The 13,621-nt window shown below is 39.3% G+C and overlaps 1 protein-coding gene across 1 annotated transcript in view; it reads left to right on the forward strand.

Annotated features, from left to right (window-relative positions):
- The first annotated feature begins 4,297 nt into the window (after window positions 1–4,297).
- SPAG1 (sperm associated antigen 1) overlaps window positions 4,298–13,621 on the forward strand; it is a 44,112-nt gene continuing 34,788 nt past the window's right edge. The window contains exons 1-7 of the mRNA XM_063131001.1: window positions 4,298–4,437; window positions 5,103–5,262; window positions 6,616–6,741; window positions 7,920–7,987; window positions 8,738–8,847; window positions 10,698–10,803; window positions 11,718–11,848. Coding sequence (XP_062987071.1) covers window positions 4,298–4,437; window positions 5,103–5,262; window positions 6,616–6,741; window positions 7,920–7,987; window positions 8,738–8,847; window positions 10,698–10,803; window positions 11,718–11,848 — 841 coding nt within the window. The remainder of the gene's footprint in view (window positions 4,438–5,102; window positions 5,263–6,615; window positions 6,742–7,919; window positions 7,988–8,737; window positions 8,848–10,697; window positions 10,804–11,717; window positions 11,849–13,621) is intronic.

Raw genomic sequence — 13,621 nt, forward strand, 5'->3', positions numbered from 1 at the left:
TTGTTGACTTTTTTTCCAGTAGTAAAATTTGAGCAAGTGCTTTAAAAATATTTCTAATGTAGTTGTACAATCTGTTTAATTAAACAGGCTGCTTATATTAAGGCTACATTTGGTTCTTGTTTCCAGATTCTTTGATGATTTGGGATGGGGGAGGGATTCCAGTGTGCTGTAATGAATAGTGTGACAGATCCTGATCAGGGAAATATGAAGCCTTGAAGCTCAATGATGGACATTGGGTCCAGTCATTTCCCTTCAGTATAACCTACCTCACAGGTTTGTTCTGTCAGGATAAAAAGTATATGTGTCAGGCATATAAGCTGCCTTGTGCTTTTGGGAAGAAGGGCAGGATAAAAATGTGATTGATTTTTCCTTCTCTTTTTATAATGGGATCTTTCCCCAAAGAAATGTAAAATGAATGATTCACAATATATAAAACTATGGCAAGTCAAAAAAAATATTGCAGATTCCACGTTTCACCTTTCTGTCTTTGATACAGATGGGGGAGGCTAGATTTTATTCTTTCTCCCTATTTTGTATTTAGTGTAATTTATGTAACTGCTTTTGTGACCTTCCTTGAATTTACTAACAAATTTGGCATATAATTTTTTAGGCTTTTTATTATTATGGTGACGTTGTTGGTTTTAGTGGCTTTCAGTTTATTGTTTTCCTTGTTAATTGAATTATTTACAGTGTTTTTATTCCACTCAGCCAAAAAAAGGCTCCCAGAGCAAAGAAGGCAGTCCCTATTCTGGTGTACAATCTTAAAAAAGATACCAAAAGCAAGGAAAAGGTGATAGGAAGGGGAAAGGGGGGGAAAGAATGTCAGCAGGGCTTTTTTGGATTGGTGTGCCCCCCCATCTCCCGAAGTAGGGGCAGTCCAACCGGAGCAGGCCCTGATGTTCCTTTTGCCTGCTCCTGTCTTCCTTGCTCCTTCTATTCCTTTGTAAGATGGAAATTAGAAAGATTTTTTAAAAAAAGCAAATTTAGCAAATAAACCCTTAAGCCGCCGTTTGAAAGGCGAAGTGAGCTTTGTGTCATTTTAAAGTTCTTTGGTGGAGGGCGGGGAAGAGGATTTCTGCCTTGTTTTCGTTAAGATGGCTTTTCCAGAGCGGTGGCAGTGAACTAGCGTTGCCTTAGCAACCGTAACGCGCGGCCATTGTATCTTCAACGGCCGGGGAGGAGGTGGGAAGAGAAATGCTTTCTGCGCATGTGCCCGAGGAGCCGGTCCCAAAGGGACTATCAGGCAACCGACCGAGGGGGCTTCATGCGAAGCGGGCGCGCTGCGTGAAAGTTATCGTCTTCCTCTATTCGACGAGTGTGTGGTGCTCCTTTTAACAGGACGGTTGGGAAAGAGAGAAGGGGCAGAGCGGTGGCGTTACCTTAACCAAGGGAGGAAGCAGGTGTGTCGCCCACCCTCCACAAGTCAGGAGGGAGGAGAAGGGTGGGAGGAGGAGGAGAAGCAGGGTGGATCCCGGGTAAATAGCGCCCTGAGCAAGCAATGCTGGGGGGTGGGGTAAGGGGCGCCCGCTTCCCTCTCCGTTCTCCCCCCGCCGCCCCTCAGCTTTAGGGTACAATCCTAATGCATGTTTGGATAGGAACTACAGCTTCCTTGTTGGCTGGGGGATGCTGCTAGAGGTCGGGCTTTTTTCTGTCTACCCGTGCATAGGGTTGCACCCTTATAGTCTTTGTATTTGTTATAGCGCTTGGCAGTGTTGTCTCAAAAGTAAAGCCGTATACTGCTGGCTTTTAATCTCCAGAGCAAATGACAGTAAGCTGGAATTTGGAAAAGGAATATACTTTGGAGTGAAATAGTGGAAGTTCATGTCTATAGTTAGTACCCAAATAACCTGATTAAAGGCAGGTACTGCTTTTCTTTTCCCTAGCTCTATGCCCTAGCACATTCAACAACCGTTTTGGGTGAGCGCTTGGCTCGCACATCCCTAAAGTCCGGCCAGCCCTGAGTGCGGGGTAATGAGAGTGGGGAAGGTGCTCTAGTACTGGGATGGGCATAGGCACATGTTCAATTATGGAAATGGACTATACTTGGGGCAAGCAAATGGGCAGGAGAAGCCTGTTGCCAATTTATATATTTAGTTTTTATCTAATTCTTTTCCATGGAATTTAGGAAGCCATATATGGTTCTGTCCAGCTTCCTTTTATCTTCACAGTAACCTTGTGAGGTAGGATAGCCTAAGAAGTTGTGGTGCCTGGCCTAAAGTCGCCTAGTGAGATTCATGAGGATTTGAACCTGGATCTCCCAAGTCTTAAGTCCAACAGTCTACACTGGCAGAAGACTGCCTTACACACACACACAAACACCTACACCTCTGTCTGTCTTACTCATGCCCACTTTCCTCCTCTCTCACATTTTTTGTAAGATGATGTCAGGATGAACATATGCCACAAAGGAATTGTGCAAGGAAACTAGTGGCAAAGGGTGTGAATGTGGTCAGCCTGGGAAGGGGATATTTTCAGGAGTCTCTGGGTTAAAATTGAGCAAAGTGTGGGAATTGTTTTGAGAGTCTCAAATTGATTAAAGGTGGAGATCTGTGGAAATTTATTGTTTTGGAGGGCTTGAAAAAGGAAAGTAAGGCCAGCAGTCATGGCTTTGCTGAGCTGTGTAAAGGCATGGCCTGATCTCTTCCCCAGTGCCTCCTGAAATCTCTAGGCTCTGTCTCACTCAAGTTTAGTACATAGCAACAGTTGCTAATGCTGAAAAAGTTGCTGCTATACCTTTAAAAACACACACCAACAACAACTAAAGACTGCATTTATCCTGGGATTATTCTTTACAAAAACATCGTTCTTCTTTACTGAAATTGTGTTTCAGTGCGACATTGTATACTTATATTAGTTTTTTGTTTTTTACAGTACTGAACTGTAATAAAAAGGGAATGGGACAAATACTTGTGTGTAAGAATGAATGGAAGAATAAAGGATGTATGAAATCTGAATTATAAAATCTGCTTTTTAGAAAGCTGAGGGAGGGGATCAGTGGATTGGATTACCTTCATGTAGGTGTTCCCTGTGATTTGCATAAAGAGGACAAAAATGTAAACAATGGGAGAGTTCGCACATCACGCTGAGTCACCCTGAACAACCAATAGTGCACCCAATAGACAATTGGGCTTGCTTTGGCTTGTTTACCCCCTCTTCAGGCTGTAGGTGGTTCCCAGGACCAAGAATGGGGTGTTTGCCTGTTCTGGATGGGGTTGCATTAGTTGTGAAGGATTAGGTATGTAGTTCGGAGGTGCTCCTGAATCCATCAGGGCTCATCTACACCAAGCAGGATATTGCACTATGAAAGTGGTATGAAAGCAGTATATAAAAGACAGAAGCCACACCAAGCAGGATATAGTGGTATGAAAGCGGTATATGTTATGTGTCAGTGGGCCCCAACAGTTGTCAGTGCACTTCAACACCACTATAAAGCAGAAGTGTGGCTCCTGCCTTTTACATACTGCTTTCATAGTGCAATATTCTGCTTGGTGTAGATGAGCCCCCAGAATGTCCATTACTAACTTCAGTAAGTAAGCCAACTGCGCCCATCCCTGCGTAGCAATAGCCTAGCCATGATGATTCATGCAGTGGTAACTTCATAATTAGACTACTGTCATGTGCTCTGTGTGAGGCTACCCTTGCCCCTGTTAGTTCAGAATGCAGCAGCTAGAATGCTCAGTGGAGCACCTAGCTATACACATATTATACCTGTGTTAAAAGAACTACCTTGGCTGCCTATTAGCTACCAAGTCATGATCAATATTTCGTTGTTGACATTCAAAACCATAAACAGCTCAGAGCTAGATCTTGCTGATCATCTTCACCAAATTGACCACTGAGATCCTCCAACGAAGCCTTACTAGTCATTCCATGACCAACAGTGTGTCGCCGGTAACAGCACATAAGCAGACCTTCTTGGTAGTGGCACCTGCCCTCTGGAACACACTCCCATGTGCAATTCAAGAAGTAGAAACTGGCGAGTTTCAAATGTCTCTTGAAAACACATTTGTTCACTCAGGCTTTCCCTGACTTGTAATTGATCATGACATTGCTCTGTTTTACTGGTTTTATTATGTTTATGGTATTTATTATTTTATACTGTTTTGATGTTGTATTGTATGTGTTTTTATTAAACTGCTTGGAAATCCTGGAATGTCAAGTGGTATAGAAGTAGTTTGTGTAAATAAATAAAAATAGTTTGCAACATATGTGAACAAGAAAGCTTGAGCAATTTTAAAATGTCTCTAAACAACACTGGGAAAATATAGTGTAAAGTTTATCTTGTATATTTCTAGCTATGAGTGCTGACCAAGTTTCATCCTTGTTGGGCCAAGGAACAACAAAAACATACAACATTCCCATTGAACATCTGGACTATAAATTTATTGAAACATCTACAGATGTTAAATATTTGGAAAAGATTCTCAGGATACTAAGGTAAATATTTAAATGGCATTTATTTCTTTATTAAAGTTACTGTTTTAATTACTATGGATGATAGCGATCCTTGCAATAATTGTCTTTGTCTGGAAACTAACAACACTATAATTATTTTGTAGGTAATGTAAACTGGTGTTAGTGATGGGAATTTTCAGTTAAAAAACTGAAACTGTACAGCCTTGTCGTTAAAGTATAATTATAACATAAATTGGAGAAAATGTACATTTGAAACTGTTTGGATTCTAAAATGAGAAGCAGATAAGATAATACCTTTGTTAAGATGGTTTAGGCTGGTAAGATGTTAGACCTCTGAACTGTATGGATCTTTCGTTCATGTGGAATGAAAGCACTGAAAAGTGATTGAGTTTAAAAAACAAGAAAGAAAAAGTGCAATACAATTTTTGAAGCACTTATAAGTCTATAGCAAATGAAGCAATAACTGACAGTGGAATGTAAATTTTGTGTGTGTGTTGGGATGGTGGTGCTGCCTACAAGAATTCCCAAGTTAACATTTATTATTCAATAGATTCTAAAAGTGAGGGGGGAACTAACAAACTGAAGGGTTTCAGAAAGTGTGCTACTATCACTATTTATGCTATAAAAGTAGAAATACTGATATACATACGGGATATTACATGCTTAGGTCATCTGTTTGTTTTAAGGTCTGGTGAGGAGGGCTTTTATCCTGATCTTATCTTATTTTGTGAAAAACGCATTGAGTCTTTGGCTCCAAATAGCAGAGCTCTGAGAAGAGAGAAACCTGCAGCCACCGTTTCTGATTTTACTGCTGAGGAATGGGAAAAGATAAATAATGAAATGAAGGTATTGCATAACTTCATTCTGTGATGTTAAAATAATTATTTAGGGCCTCATTGAGTGCCCTGCTGAATCTTCTCTTTCCGCCTCCTGCATGTTTGTGTATGGAATTTCTTCTTCCACCAGCCTGCTTCAGCAGATTGATCCTCCCCTTAGTGAGTAGCAGAACATTTTAGTAATTCTTGTTCCTAAATTTTAATATGATTCTCATACAAAGTACATTTTGTTAGTGCTTCTTCTTCACTCTTAAGAAAGATGATAATTGCAAATCAGTATACTGTGCGCTTTTTCAATAGTGTGTTTCTTGAATCTTACTTTTCATTAGAAAAGTTGCTTGAGATGACATATTTCATCTTGTCTTGAAGTTCTTTGCAGGTGAAATGTACTTATAGAGCTTGTGCTACACCATTTGGCCAGTAAATGAAAAAAAAATGCTACTGTGTAGTTGAAATGGAAAGGATTGCTCACAGTGGCATGTAATGTTATTACTCCTTTTTTGCATTTTAAAATACAGTGCAATGCTAAGGCTGCAACGTTAAGCAGAAGACTAATGATGGAGAGAGGCTTTTAAATTCCTTTCCTTCACATGTTTTTCTGTTAAAAAGTACTCCCTCTGGCGGCTTACACTATCTGGGGAAAAGAGATGGTGGTGGGGTTTGGGTTGAAAAACAGAATGAGGGGAAAGAACTAAGGAGCTATTCTTCTACCACATTAGTTTTCTGTTTCAAGATGTTACATTGCACTTGATCTAAAAATAAGGAAAATAAAATCATGAAGTTCATGTAATTTGTAATCCCACCACATAATTGGGTAAGAGACATTTTGTTTGTTAGAATTATATTCTATCCTTCAATCCAATTATTGAGGTGACTTACATAAAACAAATTTTAAAAAATCTTTGTGGATTTGAAATGTATATAGAACTACGGTATAAGAATAAAAATATATTAAACTCAATGGTTAAATATGTCAGGATATAAAGAACTGAGCAACTAGGACCATTGAATCAAGAGGTATTTCTTGACCAGCAGCCACCCCACCCCTCCGTGTCAAAAACTCAGGGGGAGATTCAAAAGCATATAGAAGCAGGTTGAGAATTTGCTATTCAAATAATTTTTTAAAATCTATAATAAAAAATTTCACTGGGATAATACAAGTCTTTCGGCATGCCTAAAGCAGCGTTTAGATGCTAGCCTATATAGCTATTTCCCCATTTGCATTCAGCATCTATCCTGCAATGATTTTTTGGGGGGGGAATCATAAATACATTTTTTTTTAAAAAAAAAAAACATTTTTACCGGGGTCATTACGATTTCAGATTTTGAGATATGGTGTGTTGATGTTATCTGCTTCTTTCAGAGCTGGGTTACAGAAATGAAAGAAGAAGAGTATAAAATGCGGTATCCTACAACAGATGTATTCAAGGAGAATGTGGAAAATTTGCCACCTGTTCGTACTTCAGATAGCACTTATCCCTCTGGTCAGGTGTGCATCTCTGTTTCTGTACTTCATGTTCAATATCTATGTGAATTTTACTCTGGCAAAGTATTTTTATCCATAGTTTATTTTTGCAATGCTTTTCTTCATTAGGATTTTCTCCAGTATAAATATTTATATATGTTTGCAAATTATTTGTTTGCAACCACCTGCTCAAGCCCCTGCTCAAAAAAACCAACTCTTGGGTTTTTTGCAATTTCTCTGAGCATTGCACGGTCTGACCTTGGGGTGATTTTGCTGGGACGTCCTCTCCTGGGAAGATTGGCAACTGTCTTGAATGTTTTCCACTTTTGAATCATCTTTCTCACTGTAGAATGATGGACTTTAAATTGTTTGGCAATGGCCTTATAACCCTTCCCAGATTGATGGGCAGCAGCAATTGCTTCTCTAAGATCATTGCTGATGTCTTTCCTCCTTGGCATTGACTTAACACACACCTGAATGCTCCAGACCAGCAAACTGAAAAAACTTTGACTATTATAGAGGTGGTCATACTTGCTGATGATCAATTAATCACGGGCATTTGATTAGCAGCACCTGTCTGCTACTTAGCATCTTAATTCCCATGGAAGCAGTAAGGGTGTACTTACTTTTTCACACATGGCTTCTCCATTTTGGCTTTATTTCTGTTAAATAAATCATGACACGGTGTAATATGTCATGTGTTGTTGTTTATCTGAGGTTGTATTTATCTAATTTTTAGACCTGCTAAGGAACAGATGATTGTTATTATGTCCTGATATGTAAAACCATACAATTCCAAGAGGGTGTACTTTCTTTTTCACACGACTGTATATACCTATCTGAATCTTGATCCTTTTTGGAAGCCCTGCTCACGTGCCCCTGCCAAGCCAGGTGACTATTAAGGGGAGGGTCCTCACAGTGGTGGCAGCCTAGCTATGGAATAGCCTGTCCAGAGAGGCTCACTTGGCAAACTTTGTTATGTTCTTTTTGGTACCAAGGTTTTTAAACACTACCTGTAGAAAGAGTAGCAAATGAATGTGTTACCTCATGGACATACCTGAACTCCAAAGCCTCAGTTTGAGGTACCTAAAATAGATCTATATGGGATATGAGTTATAATGCTGGTCTTAAATGAAATATAATTGCAAAATGAATTCCTTTATGAAAATTGTATTTTTATGTTGTCTGACTTTTCATTGCAGAGTAAAACTTCAAAGAAGAAACAAACGAAGAAGAAAAATATACCAAAGAATTACAGAGAGTGGGATAAGTATGTCACATATTGTCTGCTAATGATCTAATTCAATTATTTATCTAATTAATATTTATGTAGGTTTTAAAGAAGGAAAGTATATTTTTATGTTAATTACGATGGGTCGGGTCCAAACTTAGTCAGAGTAGACTCATTGAAATCATGGGTCATGACGAATTTAGGTCCCATTGATTTTAGTGGGCCTACTCTAAGTATGACTAAGTTTGGATCCAATCCAGTGATAGTATTAATAAAGCCTTTCAATGTAGATACATAAATATACTAAGGACATTTAAATTTTAAAATTTGACATAACCGGTTCAATGTTCTAGTTCCCAGTTAAGTGATGCAAATTAATTAGTATAAGAAATACTCTAAGAAGTTCATTTTTGGTATTTTAGTAGAACTAAACATATGGAATACACCAAAATTACTATTTTTTTAGAATATGGTTCCATGTCTCACGCATGTTTAGCTGTAATGCAAAGCACTCCTGATATTAATGTATATGCCTCACTTAAGATGTAATGGGGTGCATGCTTTTTGTTAACTGGAGCTAACTGCATAAGAAGGGGCCGTAAGGTACAAATTCAGTCCCTGGCATTGTTGATGTCAAAACTGGGAAAGACAGCTGTCATGACTGGCAGCATGGGGTATGGTGAACTATTGGTCTAATGCAATGCAATCCTTTTGTCAAACTATATTATAGTAATGTCTTGTTATAATTTCTCATAATATGTATATATAGTAAATAATTTTGAATTTAAGGTTTGATGTGGAAAAAGAATGTTCCAAAATTGATGGAAATGAAGAAAACAAATTTAACGCCAGCTTTAGTGCTAACAGAAATTTACCAAAAATGAAGATAGACACAACAGGTAAGTGATCATTCAGTACTGCAGTAATTGTTTTTTGTTGTTCTCTTTTATTGTAAAATAAATCTGATACATAGGGCAGTATCAAATGGGGCCTCTGTGCTTACACAGCTGGTGTAGTGCTAGTAGCGTAAGCAACCTCTAGTGCAGTGCTAACAGCACAAGCTGGCATGGCAGGTTTTTCCAGGGAAACCCATTACACCAGCTTACACTGTTGGTATTGTGTTAGAAGTTCATTTTATTTATTATTTATTTATTTAAGGATTTTTATGCCGCCATTCAGCCAAAAAAGGCTCTCACGGCAGCTTACAAAAGTATTTCTTGACAGTCCCTGCCCACAGGCTTACAATCTAAAAGACATGACACAAAAGGAAAGGGGATTGGGAGGGAGGAGGAGGAGGGGGAAAAGGAAAGCAAACTCAGGCACTACAATCTTAGTTGGAAAGTTCAGCAGTTGCAGTTGACAGCAGGAGGGAGGGGGCTCTCAGCTGGAGCTGGATCCAGGCACGGTGGAGAGGTGCCCGGCTGCTGCTTCCTCCCTCACTGGTGGCCTCTGCAGAGACAGTTGGTAGCAGGAGGGAGGGGGGGCTCTCAGCTGGAGCTGGACCCAGGCACGGTGGAGAGGTGCCTGGCTGCTGCTTCCTCCCTCACTGGTGGCCTCTGCAGAGACAGTTGGTAGCAGGAGGGAGGGGGCTCTCAGCTGGAGCTGGACCCAGGCACGGTGGAGAGGTGCCTGGCTGCTGCTTCCTCCCTCACTGGTGGCCTCTGCAGTTACATTTTGCTAGTGCTTTATCAATTGCATCAGCACCGTGGTCCCATTGGATTCTGCCCATAGACGGAATCCCTAGGCAGTATCCAACAGGGTGTTTACAATCCTGACCATTATATTACACAAGCAGCCAACAGCAATTTAGTGCTTCCGGATGTAGCCTGAAAAGGGGGTGGGTCAGCGGAGCTCGCATAAGGGAGCTCCCCCGAGCTGTCCCAATCCAGAAATGAGCATTCCTGCTTGGGGCTTCTTCTAGGAAACATTAAATCTCCATTGCATAAGTGCTGTGTCCCACTTGCGCAGCTGAAGGGAACCACCAGAAGGGAATTGGCAGGGGTGTAAGCACCCATTAGATACTCAGTGTGAACCGATACTCCTGTAAAATTATGAGATTACTTGTACAAACTTGCTTGTCTGTATTTTACATGTTCTCAGTGACTCCTGCGTATATCCACTATTTAAATATCCTTTTCAGAAAAAAATTCTCTCCATTTTACTATCTTGTCACTTCATAATGAAAAAATAGAGTCAGCAACCCTGAACATAGTATTAAAAACCCAATGTTTTTCGATATCAGATAAACCAATAATATAGCCAGAAAACAATTATTTTTCAGACAGGTTTTCAAAGTTTTATAACCCTTTCCAATGACATATGGTTAATAGAGCAGTTTCAACCACTGTGAATTTTGTGCTAAAAGAATTGAACAAATGATGCTTCATTATAGCAAATCAGACTGTTGGCTTATCTCGCTCACAAGTGGAAACAGCTCTCTGAACTTTTAGGCAAAGGTAGTTTCCAGCTTTGCTATTTGAGATCCTTTTAACTGGAGACGCTGTGGATTACACATGTGACTTTCTGCATGCAAAGTCTGTATTTTACCATTGAATTACAGCAACTTATTTACATGCTAAGATTTGGTGCCTGGTCTAGGAGGAGGCTCAGATCAATGGAGCAGAGCACTCTTTTGGATTGTACCTATAACAATATACAAAACAGACTATTATCTGTAATGTTTTATATTTAATTTTTTTTGGTTTGCCTGCAAATTTTGTTCCTTTAATATGTAATGAATATTTTCAAGGTATGACAACAAAAGAAAAGACATTTATTGCTAATCGTGAAAAGGAAAAAGGCAATGAAGCATTTGTCACGGGAGACTACAAAGAAGCAGTTGCCTACTATATTCGGTGAGTTAATACTATTTGAGTCACCCTCTTAAAATTGTTACGGTGTTCGTAATGTATTTGCTTTTGCTGAGGTGTGGTTGAACTAACAAAGGACTTTAAAGACTTGACTTTCAGAATGGCAGGCTTGATCTGGCCCTGGGCAGCAGAAGTGTTCCGAGCACCTTCATTGCCAAGGGCCAAAATGTCAAGCCACAGCCTTTCTCTCCAGCTTGATGATCTTGGGATCTTACCTGTAGGTATATTGTGTACTCTGAAGCTCAGTGAAACTGTGGGGGATGATTCTTGCCCCCTTCCCAACTTGTCACACTCACCAGAGGACAGTGAAGCCCTCTCCATGGCAAGGGTGGCAACTGGCAGGTGGAACGGAGCCTTTCTTACATGCTTTACCACATAGTTACTTCCTCAGTGATCTTTGAATTGTAGCAAAACTTCACATTTGACTAAATTCAGTTTTCAGTTTCTGTACTGAGTTAGATGGACTCATTAGAGACTGGGAATGTCAAATTCAGAAAAGAATTGGACCCTTTAGCTTTTTATTTGCACTCTTCATCTTGCTTTGCTAATTCAGTACACACCCACTCTGGTTGGATCATTTATTCTTTTCACTGGTTCTTGTTTTCATTTGTGTTCTGAATAGTAAAATGACATACATATACCTGTCTTTTGCATTTTCATGCCTTTTGCTTTACTTTGTAATAACATTCCTTCATTTCCTACCCAATTCTTCTGTCTATAGTTATACATATTTATATCTGCCAACTGTGGATGATGCTTCATGCATCTGACAAAATAGGCTGTGGCCCAGGAAAGCTTATCCAATAATAAATGTGTTAGGCTTTAAGGGGCTAGACACTCTTTATGGAGGTGTCTGTGTTATTGATTTCAGTCTGCCTAATGCCTGAAGTCTTTTGCAGGAGCATATCTGCATTCCCCACCATGGTTGCATACAATAACAAAGCTCAAGCAGAAATAAAACTCCAGAATTGGCATGTTGCTCTTCAGGATTGCGAGACTGTATTAAACATGGACCCTGGAAACATAAAAGGTAAAATTAAAGGAAATATATTTCTGCAAACTTTTTAAAATCAGTGGAACAAACTGATAAAGCACTTCAAGTATAAATAATTTGTTGATTGCAGTCTGTATTAGCAACCACTCCCATTTAAGCGTCAATAATGACCATTTAATACCATTATCTCCAGCATACGAAAGGTTAAATGGTACTGTGGCGCAAGCAATCTCAAATGTTATTTTTATGTTTCCATTATCATGGGAAATGGACTGTTCACAAGAAACTGGTTAGTATTATTTATCTGTTTATTACATTTCTATACTGCCCCTTAGCTGAAGCTCTCTAGTTGGTTTACAAGCGGTGGGGGCATGATAGAGGTATGCAAAGTTATGCATGGTGTGGAGAAAGTGGATAGGGAGACATTTTTCTCCCTCTGTCATAATACTAAAACCTGGGTTCTGTGGAGGAACCCGAAAGGGCAGGTTCCCTTGGTTCGCTGAGTGGCGGTCAAAGACTCTCAAGACACAATTTCTCTCATCTTGGAAAAGTTTTATTACAAGCAGCCTGCAGTGCTGCAAGGTGGCAAACCCTAGAGGATCTGAAGGACTGCCCACTAGTTGTAGGCAATGTTAAGATACTTATAGGGTAACATCCTCAGAAGCAACGACAGAACTTCCTCATATAATGAACCAATCATAATACAGTTTTGCAATACAGTAACCAATGATAGACAAGGCATTTATGCATGTGCAAAGTGCAGATAATTCTAAGACTAGAAAAACAATACATAGATGGGTATTGCAATCCTGGAACATCTGTTCCTTTGTGGTTACTACTCTTCCTGTTCTCGCTGGGAGGCTCACACTCTGACTAATGTGTCAACACTTCTTGTTGGTTGAGCAAGTGTTGCTCAATATATTTTCAGCTACAGTTTGCATCAAATTGCTATAGAACTTAATTTCTAATAGAAAGGGCTTACATCAAAACAGAGTGGGCACAGACAAAACAGCCCATTCACACATTTCCTCGACAGTTCATCCCATGAAATTATTGGTGGGAGATTCAGGACAGATAAAAAGAAATACTGCTTCATACGGTACATTATTAAATTATGAAATTCACTTCCAAAGAGGTAGTGATGGCCACCAATTTGGATGGCTTTAAAGGGGACTGGAAAAACTCATAAAGGATAAGGCAGTTGATGGCTAATAACCCTGATGGCTATATGCTACCTTCAGTATCAGAGGCAGTATGCTTATGTACACCAGTTGCTGGGGAACATGGGTGGGAAGGTGCTGTTGCACTTATGTCCTGCTTGTGGGTTTCCTGTGGGCATCTGGTTGGCCACTGTGCAAAAAAAATGATGGACTAGATAGACCCTTGATCTGATCTAGCATGTCTCTTTGTATGTTCTTAGGACAAAGCTTAAAACCATAAAATACAATAACATAGTAAAACATAATATAAAACATAGAACTCTTTCACATATTTCTGTAGCACTGGGGAAATCCTCTTATTATTTATTTATTATTTATTTATTTTATTTATTTATTTATTTATTTATTACATTTTTATACCGCCCAATAGCTGAAGCTCTCTGGGCGGTTCACAAAAATTAAAACCATCATAAAACAACCAACAGGTTAAAACACAAATACAAAATACAATATAAAAAGCACAACCAGGATAAAACCATGCAGCAAAATTGATATAAGGTTAAAATACAGAGTTAAAACAGTATAATTTAAATTTAAGTTAAAATTAAGTGTTAAAATACTGAGTGAATAAAAAGGTCTTCAGCTGGCG

This window comes from Elgaria multicarinata, chromosome 7, assembly GCF_023053635.1.
Source record: "Elgaria multicarinata webbii isolate HBS135686 ecotype San Diego chromosome 7, rElgMul1.1.pri, whole genome shotgun sequence".
NCBI classification, from domain to species: domain Eukaryota; kingdom Metazoa; phylum Chordata; class Lepidosauria; order Squamata; family Anguidae; genus Elgaria; species Elgaria multicarinata.